Source organism: Crocodylus porosus, unplaced genomic scaffold (genome assembly GCF_001723895.1).
Source record: "Crocodylus porosus isolate Cpor-Errol unplaced genomic scaffold, CroPor_comp1, whole genome shotgun sequence".
In the NCBI taxonomy this organism is placed as follows: Eukaryota; Metazoa; Chordata; order Crocodylia; family Crocodylidae; genus Crocodylus; species Crocodylus porosus.
This window is the reverse complement of record NW_017728910.1, coordinates 24,415,775-24,437,837: the sequence shown is the minus strand read 5'-3', so window position 1 is coordinate 24,437,837 and position 22,063 is coordinate 24,415,775. Positions and strand designations below refer to the sequence as shown.

At 42.8% G+C, this 22,063-nt stretch overlaps 1 protein-coding gene across 1 annotated transcript in view; it reads left to right on the top strand.

Moving 5' to 3' along the window:
- Positions 1 to 22,063, top strand: part of LRCH3 (leucine rich repeats and calponin homology domain containing 3) — a 60,042-nt gene that overhangs the window by 20,436 nt on the left and 17,543 nt on the right. Inside the window, exons 8-15 of the mRNA XM_019532535.1 lie at positions 224 to 344; positions 4,067 to 4,215; positions 11,180 to 11,256; positions 15,260 to 15,355; positions 15,790 to 15,841; positions 16,040 to 16,189; positions 17,254 to 17,301; positions 18,893 to 18,946. Coding sequence (XP_019388080.1) covers positions 224 to 344; positions 4,067 to 4,215; positions 11,180 to 11,256; positions 15,260 to 15,355; positions 15,790 to 15,841; positions 16,040 to 16,189; positions 17,254 to 17,301; positions 18,893 to 18,946 — 747 coding nt within the window. The remainder of the gene's footprint in view (positions 1 to 223; positions 345 to 4,066; positions 4,216 to 11,179; positions 11,257 to 15,259; positions 15,356 to 15,789; positions 15,842 to 16,039; positions 16,190 to 17,253; positions 17,302 to 18,892; positions 18,947 to 22,063) is intronic.

Below are 22,063 nucleotides of genomic sequence, written 5' to 3'. Positions count from 1 at the left end.
GCAGTTTTGAAGGAAAAGTAAATTAAAGTTTTGGACAGGCTGTTCATGGCCCTCAATATCAGAGCAGCACATTTTAGTGAGACATCCCTGGGAATTCGTCTTTGTGAGACCAGTGCCCAGCGGGAAGGTCAGAATGAGAAGCCCAGGGAAGAGTAAAGATAACCGAACGTTTGTGCTCACAGTGAGAGAGGCTGTTTCTTGACTGTCACTTTGTTTTGTAAAGCCTACAGATGAGTTCTCAGACCTCCCTCTGCGAGTGGCAGAGATCACTAAAGAGCAGCGACTGCGGAGAGAAAGTCAATACCAGGAGAACCGAGGGAGTGCTATTGTAACTAATGGTGGAGGTAAACATCTGATACATGCTGAAGCTCCAAAGTGCATATTTATCTGCCCAAAACAGTAGGCTCTTTGGAGGAAAAGGTGATGGAAGACTCAGTTATAAATTTATCGTTACGCTAAAAAGCTGCATTCAAAGCATGCTTTTAAGATCGTGACAATTACCAGACTTAAACACATCTTAGACGGCTTTACTCCAGCCTCTTTTTTACATAAGGCTGTATGAAACTTGTCTTCAATCATGTGATTACCTGCTATTGTAACCTACAAAATATTGGCACTCATAGGCTGCATCCACACAAACGTGGACATTTGGTTCCCCCCGGGAGAATTAGCAGTGGGACACCTTGTGCCACCGCTAGGTGTCCCCGGGGAATGCCTGTGCCATGCATGCTCTGGCATGTGGCTGGTTACCCCGGGTGGGATAGGGGAGGCTAGGGCATCCTGGGGCTGCAGCAGTGGTGATCCTGCCGTGCAGAGTCTTGCCGGCAGCTGGAGCATGGCTCCAGCCAGCCAGGCTCCAGTTTTGAGCAGCGCATGCTGCCCCCATGTGTGCTACTCCACTTTGTTTGCACTTTTTTTTTTTTTTTGATCCCTGAGTCAAAAACCCCCCTGCACTGCTCCCTTGCAGCGTGGAGAACAGTTGAATGTGCGGTATGTGGTGCCACAGATGTGTTTGCAATGCCACATACTGCACAGCCACACTTGTCTGGAGGCAGCCGTGAGGCCATCAGCAGGATGGGAACATTTACTGCATACATCTCTGCCACTTGAGCAAAAGGATTTCATGGATAGCATGGGAGAGTGTCATCCTCTACATGCACCAATACTTGAGGGCACTGAGACCGTTTACCAAAGGATTCACTATTTTACTAAAAGCAGAGGGGTGCTGAGATTCAGGAATCCCAGGCTGTGAACAGGTTGTTTTAGCAAGCGTAGACTTTTGTCCTTCCCCTGCAGTGTGATCCCTATCATCCTATTCCCTCCAGCCTCACAGTCTTTTCTTTTTCCTGCCCGCTAGTTTCTTGTCCTAGTTCCCATCTGCTCATGAGGACTTTCATCCTAGTACCAGCTGACTGGCCTGCTACATGCTAATTCCTGTTACCATCCCTTTCTTAGTTGATTGATCAGTCTCCTCCATTGTAGCCTGTGCTGATCCCCATCTACATTCCCTTGCCTCACAGTCTGCCAGCTTCCCTAAATGCAGGGTAGATAAAAATCAATGATTTTTTGAATGGATTTTTTTATTTAAATCAATTTTTTTAAATTTAAATGAGATTTTTTTAAGTCAGCAATAAAATACTAAATTTCTCTCATTTAAAAAATAACAGTTACAATTAAATCTCATCACAAGCATGCTAAACCTACACTTACAATCTCATAAAAATGAGTTAATGGCTCTGTCACACTTAAAGACATTAAGTTACCTACCAATCAAACATGGTTTGGTGTCGTTTGAGATGATTATTCACTCAAAGCTAAGAAATCAACTGGTAGTTGAAAAAGCAGGAAACCTTTTATTTGTGTTTCAGGCTATGAATAAAAATGACAGTAGGAATGGGGAGGATGAGATCTAGTTGTAGAAGTTTTAAGGACCACGTACGTTTAGTGTTGTGATGACTTGTCTGTTAGGGTTAGTAAAATTTGAAAATTAAAAAAAAAAGTTTAAGGGCAGATGTTGTAAAATGCTGTATTGACTTGTAAATTTAACATGTTCTAGTTATCAGATTTGCGCCATTGTTTAAGAAATACGTGAAGAAGTATCAGTGGAAAACTTGATTTAAATCCGAGTTTTCTCAGTGATTTAAATCACCTCGATTTTAAATCGATCCACCCTGCCTGCATGTGCTCCTCTTCCACTCTTGGCACCCTGGCCCCCCCCCAGATCTACCTCCCCTCCCCACCACCTTCCTTCCTATCCCATTCCTTCTCAGTCTTTTTGTCCAGAGGGTCCCAGTCTCCCTGAGCTCTTTTCCACCATCCATGGCCCCAGTCTCCTACCCCAGCCAGTCTGCCTTTCTACCTCAACTCTTAGTTTCCTGTCTTCCCCCTCAGCAGCCTCTGATCCCAGTCTTCCCTCTTCTCCCTCAGCTCTTTCTTCCAGTTGCCTCGTCTCAGCCACGTTTATATTTTTCCTTAGTCTCATTCTTAGAAAAGACTAATCCATTTTTTGCTGAAATAAAAGATGATGATAAAACAAAAACACAGCCAAAACAGTTACATCTTGGCAAAGCTGTAAGAAGGGTAGAGTTGTACAACCTTAATAACACATTGTGCTGCCAGCCCCACCTATGATAGCAACTTCAATTTGTTCTAGGGCTTTTCATACAAATGACATTTCAAAGTCCTGACTAGTAGCGTGGAGCAGGATAAGTTTATGAAAGGAATTATATGGTGCCATTGCAAGTCGTTTAAGTTACGTGGCCGAGAGAGAGGTTTTCAACTGAGATCTGGAAAAAGTCAAGATTCCACGAGGAAGGAAGGCTCTGGAAAGGTGCTTTGAATGGCTGGAGTGATGCAGGGCAACAAGGGTGAGAGAGAGCTGTTCTAGTCAAGCTAAGGAGAGCTAAGGGCAGGGAGACAGACTGAAGCAATTTTGGTAGGGCAACCCTTTCAAAATGCCTGCATCCTCCCCCATTTATAGTCCTCTGCCTGTGTCATATCTTCATCTGTGTTACCGTGAGCTATCTGGTAAGGGATGATGGAGAACAGTACATTAGGCCTTGGGGAGTTGGTGTTAGAGAGTCCTCACAGCACTCTGGATGTCTTGTCTAGCAGCTCGGTGTTCTTCACCAGGATCCTTGTTTGCTGTCTTGACACTAAAACCCCTCTTTTCAGAACCTTACAGAAGCAGTAGTGCATAAGGAAATGTCCCAGATAGCATCCTGGCCTCTGGGAGTTGCTGAAAAGGGAAATCAGTGAGAACAGAACTGTGCCATGCCCTTCACACCCCCATCTCATTTCAGTGGTTCCCTAATTTTTGCTTCCTTCCTCTTTTTTAAGTAAAACTTTTGCACTCTTTGGGTTTGACTGGCATAATCGCATACTTTCCAGGCTTAGAGCAGTCATACACAGCTAGCTGGGTCACACTATTATTCTCTTACGTTTTTATTCTGGTCAGAGTCTGTCTAGGTTTATGCTAGTAGGATCATAGGAAAGGAGGGCTGGAAAGGGGCCTCATGAATTCTAGTCCAACACTGCTTTGGACTATCACTATAATAGTTCCATCATTATAATGTTTGAAGAAGGAATTACTAAACCTTGCTGAAGCAAGCAAAGGTCATGAAAGACTATCTGTCTAAATGGAAACTAAAATAATCCATCAGTATGTTTTACTGGTTTATGTATAGTTTGGTGCAAATTGATGGTACTTGCTTGCTCGTAAAACCACACATTTTTACTGTTGTTAATACTTGGTCAAGGTGCAAATGTTTTTCTAACAGTTGGGAAATTCTATACGGTCAGAGCTTTAAAATTGTTACCTGCCTGCTGTATAGTTTTTTTCTCATTCCATTTTTTTTAATCAACTGTTAAAAGATTGTTTCAAAATCTGCCATTTACCAGATATTAGCAAACCAGGTAGAAAGCACAAAATGTCCATGTGGATTTTCCCAAAAAGAAGAAAAGTTGTCAGACTTCAGTTCCTGAGATTTGCTCCTATGTTGGTTTTTCTTTTTTACTCCTGCTGCTTATCTAATTATGGATGTTTCCTTTGTGTATGTGTGTCAAGTGGAACATGATCTGGATCAGATCGACTATATTGATAGCTGTGCCACTGAAGAGGAGGAGGAAGAGGTGAGGCAACCCAAGTGCATGGAGTCAGCCAGCCTCAGCTCACAATTCATGGCATATATTGAACAACGGCGAATCTCTAATGAGGTGGTGCTTTTGTTTAAATTAGTTTAAGTTAATTTATCCACTGAAAGCCTTTGTGGTGGTGTTAATGCTTCTTGTCTACAGAGGTTTTCTTTGGTGAAGAAAATAAGAGTCGGCTTGGAATAACAGCACAGTATAGCGTTTTGTAAAGGGCCACAGTTCAAGTCCCAAGATGCGCCAAGCAGTACTTGCCTCAGGCTTGCAAAATGGTTCTCTAGGCCGCATTAAGCTTTGCTCAGAGGCAGGAATCCTGTGAGTTAATGCTGTACTGTGGAGGAGGTGATTGAGTTTCCAAAGGGACCACTCCCACCAAAACTGTAGAAATTGACACTTCCCTGTTAGTAAACACCCGTATCTAGAAAACCACTCCTGTCCGCTTCATTTGGTTGTGTCTAACAAATGCTGGTTTGTTTGAGTTTGAAACACAAGTAACTCGTTGATTTGTGTCAGCATATGTATTTGTTACGGGGACCTTGCTCCTTCATTCATTTGGTGGGAAATCTGTCAATTGTTGGCACATTTATCATCATGAGCATCACTTTTAACAAGACAAGGTTCTTTGGGTAAATCCAATATCTTTTATTATTCCAACTGAAATAGTTGGAAAAATTCTTCTTTGCAAGTTTTTGTGTACAAGTACCCTTCTTCAGGCTGAGGAAATCTGCAGTTCTGTACTCTTCCTGGATGGAATAAGATAGAAGCTAGAGGCCCATATGTGAAATTGCCAGTCAGTGAGAATGCAAATTGAGGCAGTCAGTGGGTGAGAAACAGGAAGGGGAATGTAGACCTGGGGCTAAGATACAGCTGATAAATAGTAGAGAGGTTACCTGGGTTATCAGATGTTAGAAAGGTTTATAATGTGCCATGAGTCCAATGTCTATATTTAGCCCGTGATTTTTTGTAGTAGGTTAATGAAGTGAAGTTTGTAGGCTTGTCTATGAAAGGTGTTTTGTAAATTCTCTTTGAGGATTGGAACTAATATTGGAGAAAGAGTAGTTTTCTTGTGAGAATTTCATAGATTCATAGAAGTTTGGGTTGCAAGGGAGCTCAGTAGATTGAGTCTGACCCCTGCCCTGGACCGGAAAGGGCACTGGGGCCAGATGACTGCAGCTAAGTGCATGTCTAGCCTCCTCTTAAAGACCCCCAGGGTAGGGGAGAGCACCACCTCCCTTGGAGCCCGTTCCAGATTCCGGCAACCCTTACAGTAAAGAAGTTCTTTCTGATGTCTAATCTAAATCTGCTCTCTGTCTGTTTGTGGCTGTTTTTCCCAGTTACTCGAGGGGTACCTTGGTAAGCAGAGCGTCTCCTATTCCATGCTGTCCTCCCTTGATGAATTTGCAGGTGGACACAAGATCACCTCCCAGCCTTCTCTTGTGGAGGCTGAAAAGGTCTAGGTCCCTCAATCTCTCCTCATAGGACTTAACGTGCAGGCCCCTAACTGTAGAAGTGGCCCTCCTCTGAACCCTCTCGAGGTTGTCCACATCCCTCTTGAAGTGCGGCGCCCAGAACTGGACGCAGTACTCCAACTGTGGCTTGACCAGTGCCACATAGAGGGGAAGTATCACCTCCCTGGACCTGTTCATCATGCATCTGCTAATGCAGGAAAGAGTGCAGTTAGCTTTACTGATCAGTTTGTCGCATTGACAACTCATGTTCATCTTGGTGTCAGCAATGACTCGAAGATCCCTTTCCGCTGCTGTGCTGCTGAGAAGGTCGTCCCCCAGCCTGGAAGTGTGTTGGTAATTCCTTCTTCCTAGGTGCAGCACTTTGCACTTATCTTTTGCAGTCTCATAGTTAGTAGGGTTGGAAGGGACCTGAGCAGATCATCAAGTCTGATCCCCCTGCCATGGCAGGAAAGAGTACTGGTGTCAAATAACCCCAGCAAGGTGTACGTCTAGCCTCCTTTTAAAGACCCCCAGGGTAGGAGCCAGCACCACTTCTCTTGGAAGTTGGTTCCAGATCCTAGCCAACCTGACAGTGAAGTAACACCTCCTGATGTCTAGCCTGAATGTACCCTCTGCCAGCTTGTGACCGCTATTCCTGGTCACTCCTGGTAGTGCTCGGGGGAACAGGAATTCCCCCAGTGCCTGCTGGTCCTCCGACTAGTTTGTAACAGGCCACTAGATCCCCTGTCAGCCTTCTCTTGTGAAGGCTGAACAGGTTCAGGTTCCGTAGCCTCTCCGCGTAGGGCCTGCCCTGCTGCCCCCTGACCGTGCGAGTGGACTCCTCTGGACCCTCTCCATGTTGTCCCCATCCCTCCTGAAGTGCGGTGCCCAGAACTGGACGCAGTACTCCAGCCGCAGCCTGACCAGTGTCGCATAGAGGGTGAGGATCACCTCTTTGGAACTGCTTGAGATGCATCTGTGGATGCAGGACAAGGTGCAGTTGGCCTTCCTGACTGCATCCCCACACTGCCGGCCCATGTTCATCTTGGCATCAAGATGACTCCAAGATCCTTTTCTGCCTCTGCGCTGACGAGAAGGGAGTTCTCCAGCCTGTCGGTATGGTGCTGGCTCTTCCTCCCTGGGTGCAGCACCTTGCACTTGTCGGTGTTGAAACCCATCGTTCTCATCCCTGTAACCTGTCTAGGTCCGATTGTAGCCTGTTCCTCCCTTCTAGCGTGCCCACGTCCCCCCACATCTTGGTGTCATCAGCAAATTTGAGCAGGTGCTTTTTACCCCCTCGTCCAAGTCACTGATGAAGATGTTAAACAGTGCAGGCCCGAGGACCGAGCCCTGGGGGACCCCACTGCCCACATCCCTCCAGATCAAAAATGACCCGTCCGCCACCGCTCTCTGGGTGCGACCCTGCAGCCAGTTGGCGACACATCTGACTGTGTGGGTGTCAACACCACAGCCCCCAGTTTCTTAATGAGAACGGGGTGAGAGACAGCATTGAAGGCCTTCCGAAAGTCCAGGAAGACTATGTCCACTGCTACCCTGCGTCTAAGGATTTGGTGACCTGGTCGTAGAAGGCCACCAGGTTGGTCTGACAGGACCTGCCGCTAATGAACCTGTGTTGGTTGCCCCTGAGCATAATCTCCCCCCCGGCCCCTCGTGGACATGTGCCAGGATAATTCTCTCAAAAAGCTTGCCCAGGATCAAGGTTAGACTAACTGGCCTATAGTTCCCCAGGTCCTCCTTCCTCCCCTTTTTGAAGACGAGGACCACGTTGGCCTCTTCCAGTCCTCTGGCCCCACACCAGAGCACCACGAGTGCTCGTACAGCCGTGCCGGGGGTCCCGCAATGACCTCAGCTAATTCCCTCAGCACTCAGGAGTGGAGATTGTCCGGACCCGCTGATTTAAATACATCCCATCCCTCCAGACGTCCCCTGACTAGGTGCTCCCTGACCCTTGGCCTAGGTGCGCCTCCTCTAGGGCCTGAGGGGGGCCCGGTTGGGGGGCTGATCTGGTCCCTGCTCAGGAAAATGGAGGCAAAGAAGTCATTAAATAGGTTAGTTTTGTCGTCTGATATGACGACCAGGTTTCCTAGCGTGTCTTGCAGGGGCCCCACATTACCTGGTACCTTCTTTTTGCCCCCTGTGTATTTAAAAAAGGACTTCTTGTTGTCCTTGATCCGGGTCGCTAGTTCCATCTCCGCCTTGGCCTTCCTGACCGCCCCCCGCATCCCCAAGCAACCATAGTGTTAGTCATCCCTGGTGATAGCCCCTCCCTGCCACTGGGTGTGCGCCTCCCTTTTAGCTAGGAGACATTCCCAGATGCTTTTGGTGAGCCTTGGGGGCTTGTGTGCCCTCTTGCTCCCTTTGATCCGTGTTGGGATTACTTCCCTTTGGGCTTGGAGGATCGTTTCCTTAAGGAGCGACCACTCTCCTTGAGCACCTGGCTCCCCTCCCCTCCAGGACCTCAGTGCTTCCCTGACTACTCTCCTTAGCTCGTTGAAGTCTGCCATCTTGAAATCTAAGGCTGCATCCTGTTCTGTTCTGCCCACTTTTCCAACCTGTCCAGATCCGCCTGGATTCATTCCCTGCCCACTAGTGTGTTTAGTTTACCCCATAATTTGGTATCATGTATGAATTTGGACAGAGTGCTTGCTTTCCACACCCTCATCCAGGTCACTGATGAAGACGTTGAACAGCACCGGTCCAAGGACCGAGTCTTGCGGGACTCCACTGCCCACTTCTTTCCAGGTCGATACCAACCTTTCCACCATCAGTCTCTGGGTGCGACCCCATAAATCAATTTGCAACTCACCTGACCATGTAATCACGTGTATCACAGTCACTCAGTTTATCTATGGGAATATGATGAGATACCATATCGAAGGCCTTCTTGAAATTCAAGTAAATGACATCTACCTTGACTCCTGCGTCTAAGCGTTTTGTGACCTGGTCGTAAAAAGAAACAAGGTTAGTCAGGCAGGTTTTACCTGCTATGGATCCGAGATGGTTGCCCTTCAGCATTGCTTTCCTGCTGGACTCCCACAAGTGTGATCCTTAATGATTTTTTCAAATGTGCCCCTACAAGTAACTGGGTATTCTTGTCTTTGATAGGTTTTCAGTGTGTCTTCATTCTGGTACTGGGTTGTTGTTTGCTTTCTCCTACATATTTTCCCTTGAGGCATTTGGCACACTGGATGACATATGTAATGTTTCTGGAGATGCAGGTGTAAGATCCAGGAATGGTGATGGTTCTGTTGTGGGGTGTAGTGATAGTGGGGGTGGTAGAGATGTGTTGGCAGGTTTTGTGTTTCTTGTCATGGCACGGTGTGGGTCCATTCAGTGTGTTCTGGGGCATAGGAAGTTTGCTTCAGCAATTCTTCACATGGTATCCCAGTGGCTCTTTCAAAAGTGCGATCTCTCTCTAGAGGAGTGTCCTTGTTGAGTGAAATTCCTTTTGAGATTTATGAGGTGACAATCACGGGTGTTCTCCTCAGTGCAAATTCGGTGGTATTGGAGGGCATGGCTGTATATTACAGCTTTTTTGGTGTGTTCAAGGTGATTGCTGGTTTTGTGCAGATATGTATGTTGGTCTGTGAATGTCATGTATATGGTGGTCTATATTTTACCATTCTGGACTGTGATCATAGTGTCTAAAAAGGAAATGTTGGTTCTGGAGTATTCAAGAGATAATCTGATGGAGGGGTGATGATTACTGAATTTCTGATGGAAATCAATCATGGACTAAATATAGACATTGTGATACCCCAGGTAATCTCTACGATTGACCAGCTATATCTTATCCCCAGGTCTACATGCCCTTTCCACCCCACACCTTTTTCTCACCAATTGACTGTCTCAATTTGCATTTTCACTGATTGGTATTCTTGCATATTGGCATCTGGCTTCTATTCCATTCCATCCAGGAAGAGTGCAGAACAACTGCAGACTTCCTAAACCTGAAGAAGGGTGTTTGTACCTGAAAGCTTGCAAAGAAGGATTTTTCCAACTATTTGAAATGGTCTAATAAAAGATATCAGATTGACCCAAAGAACCTTGTCTGCCTGTGTCCTTAGACCAACATGGCTACAACCTACACCCCTGAAACATAGCAATCTCACTTTTAACTATGGATTTTAAATGAGCTAGGAGATCATACTTGTCCACAATAATTGGTTGCTCTGTATTGGTATCCTCTAACACTATGTAAAATTACCAGGACTTCAAACTGGGAGTGCATTTGCACAGTGGTTCTGAACAAAAATTCTGTGTTTTGACATGTGTGTGTGACATGATATCATTCTGAGTCAATCCTGGGATCCAGCAATTGGTCAGTAAAGGTGAGTTACTAGTGCATGTTAAAAATCTTGTTAGAGAATTCTTTACAAGTGACTAGAAACAAGTATGAGGATCCTTGAGATGTGGATTTTTTTTCCATTAAAACAAAAAAAAGAACTTGGTCTCAGTGCTTATCCTTTCAGATGAACCTGAACAATGTCCTTTTTGTTTTCTGTGGTTGAGTATCCCACTGTTTGAAAGCTGGTTTCTGATATTTGAACTGCACCGGTGCATTTAGAAATCCAAGAAATATAACTAGCTCAGTAGCAGTTCAAATTACTTTGGGTGCCTGTGGTCTCCTCCACATTTCCCCAGAATGCATTAAATGGGATCTCACTTGCTTCTGCGTAACTTTTATATGCATTGCTTATAATAGAAGTTGTTACTAAGTGCTCCTTCCATTGATCCCATTCTAGTTCCAAATGCCTGTCTCTAAAGAAGTAGAGGTGATCACTTCTAGAAAGCGATAATATGACTGTCTTGTTTCATTTTGGTGCTTTATGGTAACACACCAATTAAAATATGCTTGACCAGAATTTCCCGACAGTTTCTGTAATATTGTTTGAATCTTGGCAACTGCCAGACATCTTTGCTTTGCTTACAGCAGCCACTGCTATACGCACATCATCAGAAATTGATCCCTGCTGTGAGAGTCTGCACACTAGGAAATGGAAAAGTCTCTTCATAAAACTAAAATTAAATGCTGGAAGCATTAAGCAATATGACCCTTTTGTCTGTATGCCATGCTAATCTGAATTCGTGCCCCTGTATCAAAGTGTAACAAGAGACTCGGCTTAGTGGATGATGTTGCATACTTCACAACCACCTTGTGTGAGAATATCCTTGGGTTTGAGGCACTAAAGCAAAACAGTATGCTCAGACTACAATAAATCCTTCCATTTACCTTTATAATGCTTTGAAGGGGTACTTATGTTTCCCCATACCTCTAGCAGTTTTGTTTTTTAAACTGCAGTTCTTTGACGGATATGTTCAGTCTAAAATTCAAGATTCCATTAATTACATGCAGCCTAAAACAAGTGAGCCTACGTAACAGCCAGCGTTCTTCTTGATTTGTTTCATTTCTTTGCCAGGGATTTTTAAAACCAGCTATCATATGTTTGCATCTAGGCAAACTGATGCTATACCTATGGTTAGTTTGGTGTGACAAAAGAGATTCTTGAATCGTTGACCATGTTGCTTACTTTGTTGTCTTGTGTTTTCATTTTGCTTAGGGCTCACCAGTAAAGCCAGTACCCATCAGAGAATTTCAGAGAGCAGAGGATACAAGGCGATACTTGCATCAAAATAGGTAAGAGAACCTGAGGAGAGTGTGTTTTTATTTCGATTATAACTGGTTGGAAGATTTTGAGCAAAACAGCAGTTCATTGAAACATGTCAAATTCTAGATCCCCAAATATATGGCCACAAACATCTCAAGTTTAGCAAAATTTTAAAGCAAATCAAAAGTAGGTTTCTCACAGAACCCTGTCTGGATTCATGGCAGGCTGCTGGGGATACTGATGCTTCCAAGGATGTAGCTCCAGAGAAGCAATGCTAGGCTAACTGCACTGGCTCCAGGAACTCCAGGCTTCCAGTCTCCCTAGCCTACTGGGACCTGACAGCCCCCAGCTATAGGGTAAAATGTTGAAAACCTTGGGTGGAGCATATTGTTTTGTGAGTACCTTCTTTTAGTTGAGAGTGCAGCTTAAGAGAGTGCAGAGGAGAGCCACGCGCATGATCAGAGGTTAGGAAAACAGACGTTATGATGGGAGGCTGAGAGCCATGGGACTCTTCAGCCTGGAAAAGCGCAGGCTCAGGGGTGATCTGGTGGGCACCTATAAGTTTATCAGGGGTGCTCACCAGGATCTGGGGGAATGTCTGTTCACCAGAGCACCCCGAAGAATGACAAAGTCAAACGGTCACAAACTCTGCCACGACCGATTCAAGCTGGACATAAGGAAGAATTTCTTTACTGTCCAAGCCCCCAAGGTTTGGAATAGACTGCCACCGGGGGTGGTTCAAGCACCTACATTGAACACCTTCAAGACACATTTGTTTGTTTATCTTGATGAGATCCTATGATCCCTGCTGATGTCCTGCCCCTAGGACGGGGCTGTACTCGATGATCCTTCAGGGTCCCTTCCAGCCCAAATGTCTCTGAAATCTAGTGTCTCCAAAGCAGAATAGTTTTGTGATTTAAGGCCAAAACTAATTTTTAAAAAGTCCAAATTTCCCCTGAACCAAAAATCTGGCTTTTACAGTGAGCTCTGTTTATAATAGAGCCTTTTGGGTTGCAGGGTGCTTTATAAACATGTAAGATAAGTGCCCTACTGTTTAGAATGTAAAATTGACATGATAATTTGTAGCCAAAACTTGGCAACTTAAACCCTCACTGTAATATTACTAATGAATATGCCCACATAAACAATTATGTTCTTTTCAAAGTAGATCAAATTGGCAGAGAGTCTTAAAAATGCTTTGCTAAAATGCAGTGCACTGGGGGGAAAATATAGATGAAAGCTGCATGCAATATGATCCTAAAAAGCCATTGGAAATAAATTGCACATCTTTGCACAATGCTTGTTTGTTGAGTGGAAGTGGTATATCTTTCTGAACATTTTCTACTTAGCCTGAAATATGCATGGAACTACAAATAAGTCATTGTTCGTAGTCAGGAATTTACAGGCCCCATTAAAATGAAATCTAATGATGGAAGGTAACATAGGGCTTGCCTATATTTGTGAAGTGCGTAGATTTAAACCAGCTGTGCAATTTTAAGTTTCCCTAACCCATGTTTATATTCTTCAGGTTTGTGTTCCTAAATTGTCAAATTAACTTACATCCACAGACACAAATTTTAAAAGTTTTAAATTAATCTGTTTTAGGGATTTAAACTGGCATAGTTACGCCAATATTTTAAACAGATTTAACTAAGTAGGCTTCACATTTTGTAGAGGGAAAGGGGAGAGGAGCAAGAACTACCTCCAAAAGTCCAGGTGGTGATTTAGGTTAACAACACAGCCTTCTTGAGAATTATGCATTTTTACTTTGATAGCTACTTTAGTGATAATAGGGTTAATATTTCCGTCCTGGAAGAAGTGTGTAATAAAACTGATGATTTGAGAGGTTGCAAACACAAGGAATAGAGTCAAGAAGAGCATAAGGAATCGTACAGAAAGAGCTCAAGAGCAGGAGAAGGGGAGATGCATTTATATATAGTTCCTCATGCAGCTGCAGCTAAGGCCATGTTTTGATTTGTCATTGAGCTGTTTCATTTCTCTTGAGGTTGAAATTTTCTGTGTGGGGCCTGAGCAGAAACTTTTTTCCTTGTAAAAAAACAGTCTTGGATTGTTGTAAGAATGTTAGCATGAGATGCAATCTGGTTTTGGACACTTTGCTGTCTATGTCCTAAATACATTTTTTTAAAATAGATTTTGGAAATTCTATATGTTGGAACTCTCGCTCGCTCGCTCATCTTACAGAATCTGAATTTAAGAGCAGTAGTGGGTTTATTTTCTGAAAGCTCTTTTTGCATATGGACAGCGGTGTAACCTCCATGGATTTCCTGGGATTTGACCAGTGTGGTCAGTGTGCACATTCAGTTGCAGATGGCAAATGCTTCAGCGTGTGCCAGAATTCCTTGCCCTGTAGTGTCCGCAAGCAAACCTTGAAATAACAGAGCAACCTGCCATGCCCTCCTCAAATGAAGTGTGTATTCTTGGTCTGAAAGAATAGCTGGGAGCTGTAACTGAAGTTGGGAATAACTAGTCTTTACAAATACTAGGCTCCCTGACGCACATGAAAGCAATAAAACAACTCTAATTAATTAGACAAGAGGGTTTTTATGTACGTATGCTGATTTTTGGCCATCCACACTAATGATAAAGTAAATTATAGTTCCATGGGGTTCTGATGTTTGTCAGCTTTAACACAGAGATGGCACGAGATCTTTAAGCAGACAAATTTAATCCAGCATCTCATCCCATTCATCTCTCCTTGCAGTGGAATTAAATTTTTAATGAGTTATCAAAAAAAAAATGTTGTTCCTTCCAAAACTAAAGAAAAATAGCTGTGTAAAAATTAATTAGTATTTTGGAGTATTTGAAGTTTATAGTAGTGGAATATTTTACTTATGCCAGCCAGCCACATAAGCTGTAAATTATTCCCACAACAATTTTTTGCAATACCTTGGCAGACAGCCTTAATTTTTTTCCACAGCACACTGGAGCCATCAAAGCTTTTGAAAAGCTAGACGTAATTCAGGCTTTCTCTTAATAGTAGCTACATTAGCTAGCTAAAGGCAGTAAATACAGCTTGCACATGTGGGCAGCCTGCAGCAGCTTCCTGACTCAGCAGTGCTACGTGCCATTTCAGAGCTGGATGTGGAGTTTGATTTTGGTCTGTTTTTGACCCAGTGTGGTTAAATCCAAACAGCATTGGGCATTGTGTGCATCACCTGAGAGCTGTAAGGTAATTCAAAAGGAAGCATCTTCAGTTGTGTCCTACGTGAGTGTATTTTATGTGAAAGGAGAACCCAACTTGTACACAGTTGCACAGGCAAAATCAGTAACTGGGGTTTTTTTAGGTGTACAGTTTTGTTTGCACCTGTCAAGGCACATCCCTCCATATACAACTTAAGCATTTAGCTGAAACTTAAGAGTGTTTCTTTTAAAGAGAACAGACCATAGTGAAAGCACGGATGTCTTTTGCACTTGCCTGCTCTTGTTATCAACCCTGAATACATAGTTTAACGATTCCACTAAGTTCCCCCTCACTCCTAAACAAAACTTATTAGCTAAGATCTGATTCCAGTATTTCTGTCTCTGGTGCTGATGTAAGTGACAGCACAACTTGATTTTTTAAGAACCTAGGTGGAGCTGGTAGCACTGGTAGTTAAAAGATCTTTTTTTTTTTTGTCAGTGAACTGAGCATTAGTTGTGAACACATCTGAGAGAGAATAATGAAGTTTCTTAGTGACACTTTTTTTAAACAAAGGTAATCTTTCTATAGTGTAATTGCACTTGAAAGCTCTTGAAAGCTGGGTTGTCCAGTGTTTAAGAAGAAGTGCCATTTTTGTTTACTTCTAAAAATTGTTTTCAACAGCAAGTGATATTACTGGACACACTTCAGTAGTTATAACACAACAGGTGTCATTGAGCCTTATGTTTAAATGTGCTTGCTTTGGGCATCTTAATAACCTGCAGTTTACAGTTTAATCACTGTCTTGACAAGCAGCTGTAATCTAGACAAAAATGACTTTACGTGACAACTGCTGAGCATCGTTAATCAGTCCGCCCTGGGTTTACTTGCAGGGACGCTGATGAATTACGAAGACCAGAAACACTAAGTTTGTTACAGGACAGAGAGCGACACCAAGGACTAAAGAGTTATGTGGACAGAGCAGAGAGGTAGGGAAGAGAAGCATGTAACTACTGCATCTCTTTGCTAATAGGTGTGATGATCAATTGGTTTTCTACGTGTGAAAGAACTAAAATGTTCTTCGACTCCCTTTGGTAAGACACTTAGTGTTCAAGCATTTTTGACTATAGCTGACTATTAAGCCAGATTTCATGCTCCCATCCATATATCTCCAGCTGGATAAGAGCCTAGCCTTTACACTTGAACCACAACATAGACCCATCATCAAGCGTCTGGAATACGATTGGCAATTATTAGTTCATTATTTGGCACTAGAACTTAACCGCTTGTGGGTTAGTTCACAGAATGGTTGTACTATTGACAAGGGTATCTTAGTATTGTTGGCAGTTGATGTTTGAAGAATAATCTAGTTCAAGAAAGATGTACTTATTCTGTGTTATATGGCTGTCTTTTTATTTGTCAGAGCCCCAGCTGATTCATCTTACCATCTCTGTCTATCAAACACCCACAATCAGGTAATACCCTATATTCCTTATTTTTTTGCCTTTTTTCTTTTTCTTTTTTTGTGACAAACTAGGTCAAACTTTCTCTTAGCCAGTTGATTCACATCAGCATGTGCTGCATCTCTGTGATCTGCCTGCTTCTCCTTCACTAGCTATCTGCAGTCTTTCAGCCTAATGCATTTCCTTTAATACACAGTGGTTTTGTTCCAGATGTCTAATACAGATGCAGACATTCACCGAAGGCGAGAGCACTTAGTGGAGCGCACTCGGCGAGAGGCCCAGCTCGCAGCACTTCAGTATGAGGAGGAGAGGATAAGAACAAAGCAGATCCAGAGGGAGGCTGTCCTTGACTTTGTCAAAGTACATAGCTTTCATGAAGTCTAACACGTATCTCTCCAAGGCCTTCAGTAACAGTGAAGCATGGGCATTGTTGTCCAACATATCTCACACAGCTATAGCGTGACCTACGCTTTATACAAAAATGTCTCATCTGTTTTCACAAGATGCAGTCTGTAGGACCTACAGTGCGATGCAGGGAAAAATAAAATAGAATTGAACAAGTAGGGAAAAAGGTTTACACAAGGCACAGGTCTGAGGTGTCTTTTTTGCAGGATGGGCAGTTGTGTTTGTTCTGTTCCTCCTTTAGATGAGGTTGGCATAAGAAAGAATGGCTCCTTGTTAGATTACGGAACAAAGGGGATTTTGAGGAAGGTTTTGGCAGATGAGAAAGTGGTTTTCCTGATGAGGCAAATGTAGTCTGACCAATTTCCACACCTTAGATTTATCTTAGTGTTTGCATCCAGCTGCTGTTAGGATCCATACCAACTCTGCCTGTAACAGAGAGTGAGAGATGATGCAGTTACACGTTGTGATTTAAGGGTGGCCTGCAGTGGAAAGGCAGTTGTGCTGTTTTGCTTTTCTGTGATCTGTGCAGTTGTTTTAAGGAATGGATTTTAGCTGACTGTTTTAAAACACTGCTTTTCATTAACACCTCTTCAGTTCAAATTCCTGGCAACATGTTGGAGAAAAGCTGCCTTTGTTGAAGTTTCAAATCATCCTTTCAGCTGAAGGCTTTTTTGCATTCTGTGTACCAATTGTTCATTGTCAAAAAAGTTTTCATTTAGTTGCCCAGTATTTGTGAGCAGACAGTTATTTTCAGCCACAACTTTTTTCTGTAATGGGTTTTAGGGTTACTATGTTGCTTTAATCTAGACATCCATTTTTTTTTTAATGGTATAAAAGTTTACCTGAGACTGACAGTATTTGCTAAATTTTAATGTAATGGAAACTTGAAATTTCCCCACTGTCTGTTTTATTTAAAATTAAGGCTTCCAGGGATTTAAAATGTTTCCAAATACCACTGTGTTGTTCCATGTTTATGCTTGTCTGTCACATCCTATTAACTACAGTGTTTTTCCCCACAGCAAAAGGCATGCCTGAGCCCTCAGAAGCAAAGTCCTCTTGATAGTGAGGTAAGAGCAGCATGGCATATTAAGGTGTTAGCTAATTTTGAGTGATTGTGCTAAAAAAAAATCTGTCAGAAACATTTTACTGGTTGATAATTCTTCATCATTTAGTAAGTGCATGGTTTTCTTTAATCTAAACCGTTGCAATTGTTAGTTCTTATTATGCTAGTTTTATATTTTTCCTTTTGTTTAATCTATGATCATCTCTGTACCATGGGTTTGCTTTATTGTGTTGCTTTTAGTGCTTTTTATCTTTATATATATAAAATGATAAAATGTATTTCTTGCTCCTGTTTAGGAGTCTCTTTGAACTGCTACAATTAAGCTAATTCATTTTCTAAAGGGAGCACTAAAATAAGCAGTTTTGCAGACACTTCTCTTCCAGTGCTCTCACTCCTATCATTTCATTATTACTAGATTAGCACTTATCCCAGAAAACTGTTGCGTTACCAGTAAATATACTAGCTTTATTCTAAAGCAGTGGTGCTCAACCTTTTGGCCCCACGGGCCAGATGAGTGGTGCGTGTGTGGCTAGTCTGTGTGCCAAATTGAGCCCCGTATGCCAGGATCTGACCCTGGACCCATACTGTCTCCTTCTTTCCCCTCCCATCAGGATTGGGCCCCGAGGGCTTGGCATTTCTCCCTCCTGGCCTCCCTCTCTCACTCCAGGATTGGGTCCTGGGGCCCAGCATCACCTCTGTCCAGCCTTGCATGCTGGGATTGGGCACCAAATGCAGCATGCAGGACCCAGGGCACCCCATGAGTCTGAAAATATGGCAGCAGGGGAACAGTGGGTGCTACTATCCCCCACTTCCAAATTTCTGGATCTGTAAGGAGTTCTGTGGGCTGCGTGACGTGGTACTGGAGGCTGAAGCTGCCCTGAGAGCCAGGGCTTGAGCATCCTTGTTCTAGAGTAAGCTTCTAACCTAAATTCTAGCAAGAAATCGTGCTCAGAGTCTGGGCGGGAAGAGAATTACAAAGCTCACACGTTGTGTTAAAGCAGTTTGATATACTGCAGACCTGTTACAATGGCAGTTGTTCGTTTTTTGCGTCTGTACTACTGTACAGTAGCAGACGGACTCTTTCCTTTCAAAGGAGACTAATTTTCTTTGTCAGTATTAATCAAAACAAGAGGTGCTGATGAGTGCAGTGCACAGAGAACATTGTAAAAAATGCTTTCCAGTTGCATGTGTGAGAATTATCTAAATCTGACTGTTTGAAACAGATTTGCTCATTCACTCGCATGGTATGTTCTGTTTTCAGTTTCGAAATCCTTTTCTAAAGTGTTCCTTCCTCTGCACAGCAAGAAGACTCAGATATGTAATTGTCTTTTCCTTTTCAGAGACAGCCACAGAAAGCTAAATAATTCGTGTTTAAGTTGGTATTAATGTATTCTAATTTACAGCTCATGACTGTATGGTAATATTTTTGGTGATTATTAGCAGCACATTCAAGAGTGAACGGTAGATGCATATAACAACGTTGCCTCTAAATGTTAACACAAGGAAACTCTCCATATTCCAGAATGTCTGTGCGTGTTCACACACCGTGTCGTTTTGTTTGTTTCTGACATTGCTCCATCTCTCCCACCTCCCAGTGCCCCTTCCCATCAAGAAGGTCTCAGCACACTGATGATAGTGCCCTGTTAGTGGTAAGAACCCTGCACGTATTGGCCATTTTCTATGGCAACACCTAGAACATAGAGTTAGCATGAAGTTGTGACTGGCTCGGACTAGACAGGTTTTCTAGAGTTAATCTAAATAGCATAAAACATGGCCATCTTCTCTGAGTGATTTTTTTTTTTTTGTAATGAATTCCAATGCTGAAACCATACAATGAAATTTTCATAGCATTGCATCTGCCATGCATCCACTGTTACTTCACTTTTTTTCCCTTTCCATGTTTCCAAAAGCTAAACTGTTTTAGTAAGAGGGAAATGAAATAATGCTGATAGTGAACACTTCCTAAAACAGCCCTTATCATGTTAGTCCAGGTTAGGACAGCATCTATTTTGTTTATAGCACACTGCCTAACACTTCAGCATTACTGCATTCATCTAAAGTGCAGAGGGGTAGCCTCCTCTGTTCTGTTGGCATACCAGCCATTGCTCATCTGTTAGATCCAGTGTCTCAGTGATCATAGACTATCACAAGAGAAGAGAAAGCTGCCCTGTACAGACTCTAGAGATCACAAAATATTCTGTGGTTGCCTCTATTTTGCTGCTTCTCAGTGATGATTTCATTGACATCTTCGGTCTGGGACACTTACAAAGTTTATACATTTCTAGAGCTACTTCATTCATGTTTTATGCTATTTCTTTTTTCCTGGTATCTTAGAGATTTGTAGTAATGAAGGAGCGTAGTTAATTCAGTAGTTTCTCCCTTTTGTTGCCAATATAAAACGCATCAGATCTGCCTGCCATTGCATGACTGCATGCCTCAGATTTGTTTTCCTGTTACATACCCTTCAATTGTCTGCCTCAGTTTTCCTATGTTCAGCAGCATTATCCTCGTAGACCAGGGACACTGAGCTTTGGCCCAGAGGTCAACATTGTTAAGATCTCTCTCTAAAAAATCATTTGGGTTGCTATTGAAGCAGAAGGCTAAATGTGGCTTACGGTGCTCAGATGCCTCATTTGACATTAAATACAGTTAAGGTGTAGGGGGGACAAAAGCTATTTAGGGTATGTAATAAATTAAGGTAGGCTAAGCCTACCTTTTCCTTTTGACTGTGATCATGCCTGATACTGTGTGTAGAAATAATAGATAATCATCACTATCATTTAGTTCAGAACATATTTTGCTCTTATTCCCGGAAAATGAAATCAGGAAAAACATTAAGTAGAAAAGTGATGATTTTAAAACCAGTATTCAATTGTCAGTGGACTACTTAAGACTTATACAAAGGAATTGTTTATCTTTGTGAGTCAATCGGTGTAGTGATATATTAATATGCTGTTTCATGTGAGATGCATGGCTGGGTTGATGTTTTCATAATGTGTTTTCTCTGTTTTGTGGACCTCCCATCACTGCTGGTTTCTTTTAATAACCTCAGTCAAGTTTAACACCTTCATAATTCACCAAACAACAGCCAGGCTCTTAGGACAATATTAAAATCAAGTCTTATATTTCCCTCTTTTCTGTTTTTATTTAATTACTAAATTATAATTCCATAAGTCCCATTTCTAGTGAAGTGCTAAGCATGTTTTACAGATTTCCTAGTTCTGGGAATATATACATTGTACCTAGGAACCAGTTTCTAACCTAGGAAGACTGTTTCTGGCAATTAAGTGTGAACCACTGAGTCTCATACATTGCTAATATTTATATTGATTTTAAAAATACATTCCTTTTGAGAAGAACATTTTTCTTGGGTTTGGACAAGTTCTCAGTCAGCATCCAAAACTGTTTGGGTTCAGAGTTACAATTTCTTTGCCTCCTTTAGTTGTTCTTCAACAGCAGCTTCACCATCCTTATGAATTTAATATGCAATTGTATTGGTCTTTTCACTGCTAGCAGGATCTTTTCTTCTCCTGATGGACAATGGCATTAAATGTTTAACCCCTCCTCACAGACAGAAATTATCAGCACAAGTTCCATGTGTCAGAGGGAAACTACACTGTGGGTTTTTTCCCCTCTGCTGAAAAACTGAAGTAGTGATGGGGATCTTGTTTTTTTGACCACAGCAATTTTGTAGTTTTAAACTTGCAGATAAGCTTTATTGAATGGTATCTGCTTTTACTTCAGTAGAGACTCTAACAATTGCACTTGCTTTCAAATCTGAGAGTACTATTCTGTTTTAGAACACAATGGAGTATTATGCAGAACTGTAATAGAGACCTTTTTATTGGGCATTTCCCTCATTACATCAGAGCTTTGCAAACTGTGAAGTCGCTTTGCTTTTGCTCTGAACAATGTTTTCACCTCTCTTATAAGAAAACAGCATAAAATGCAGCCAGCACATGAGGAAACTGCAAAGCAAATGGGCTTTATTTTTAATTGACTTCCTCCCTGCCCCTTGCACTTTTTGGTGCTTGCACAGATGCCTAGACCTGTCACTGAAAGAAGAATTCAGGTTTTCAGCCTTCTTTTGGTGTCTTGCTCCCTGTCAGTTTTAAGTCACTTTCAAATGTCGCCCTTCAGCAGACTAGTTACTGTAAAGATGAAACTATCTCAGTTCGTTGTGATGTGGAATAAGCAGTACATTTTCAGATGTGCAGCTACCTTCTCCTGTTTCTAAGCATACATTTCATAGAATCATAGAAGTCGGGTCGAAGGGACCTTGTAGATCTTCAAGTCCGAACCCCCCGCCTGGGCAGGGGAAGAACTGGGCTCAAATGACTCCAGCCAGGTAGGCATCAAGCCTCTTCTTAAAGCCCCCCAGGGTAGGAGCCAGCACCACTTCCCTTGGAAGTTGGTTCCAGCTCCTAGCTGCCCTGACTGGGAAGTCGTTCTTATGGATGTCTAATCTAAACCTCCTCTCCAACAACTTGTGGCTGTTATTCCTTATTGTGCATGGGGGGGTGCTCGGGGAAACAAGGTCTTTCCCAAACCCTTCTGGTTCCCCCTAGTTAGTTTATAGACTGTCACCAGGTCCCCCCTCAGCCTTCTCTTGTGAAGGCTGAACAGTTTCAGGTCCCACAGTCTCTCCTTGTAGGGTCTGCCCTGCTGTCCCCTGACCATGCAGGTGGCCTCCTCTGGATCCTCTCAATGTTGTCGACATCCCTCCTGAAGTGCGGCACCCAGAACTGGACGCAGTACTCCAGCTG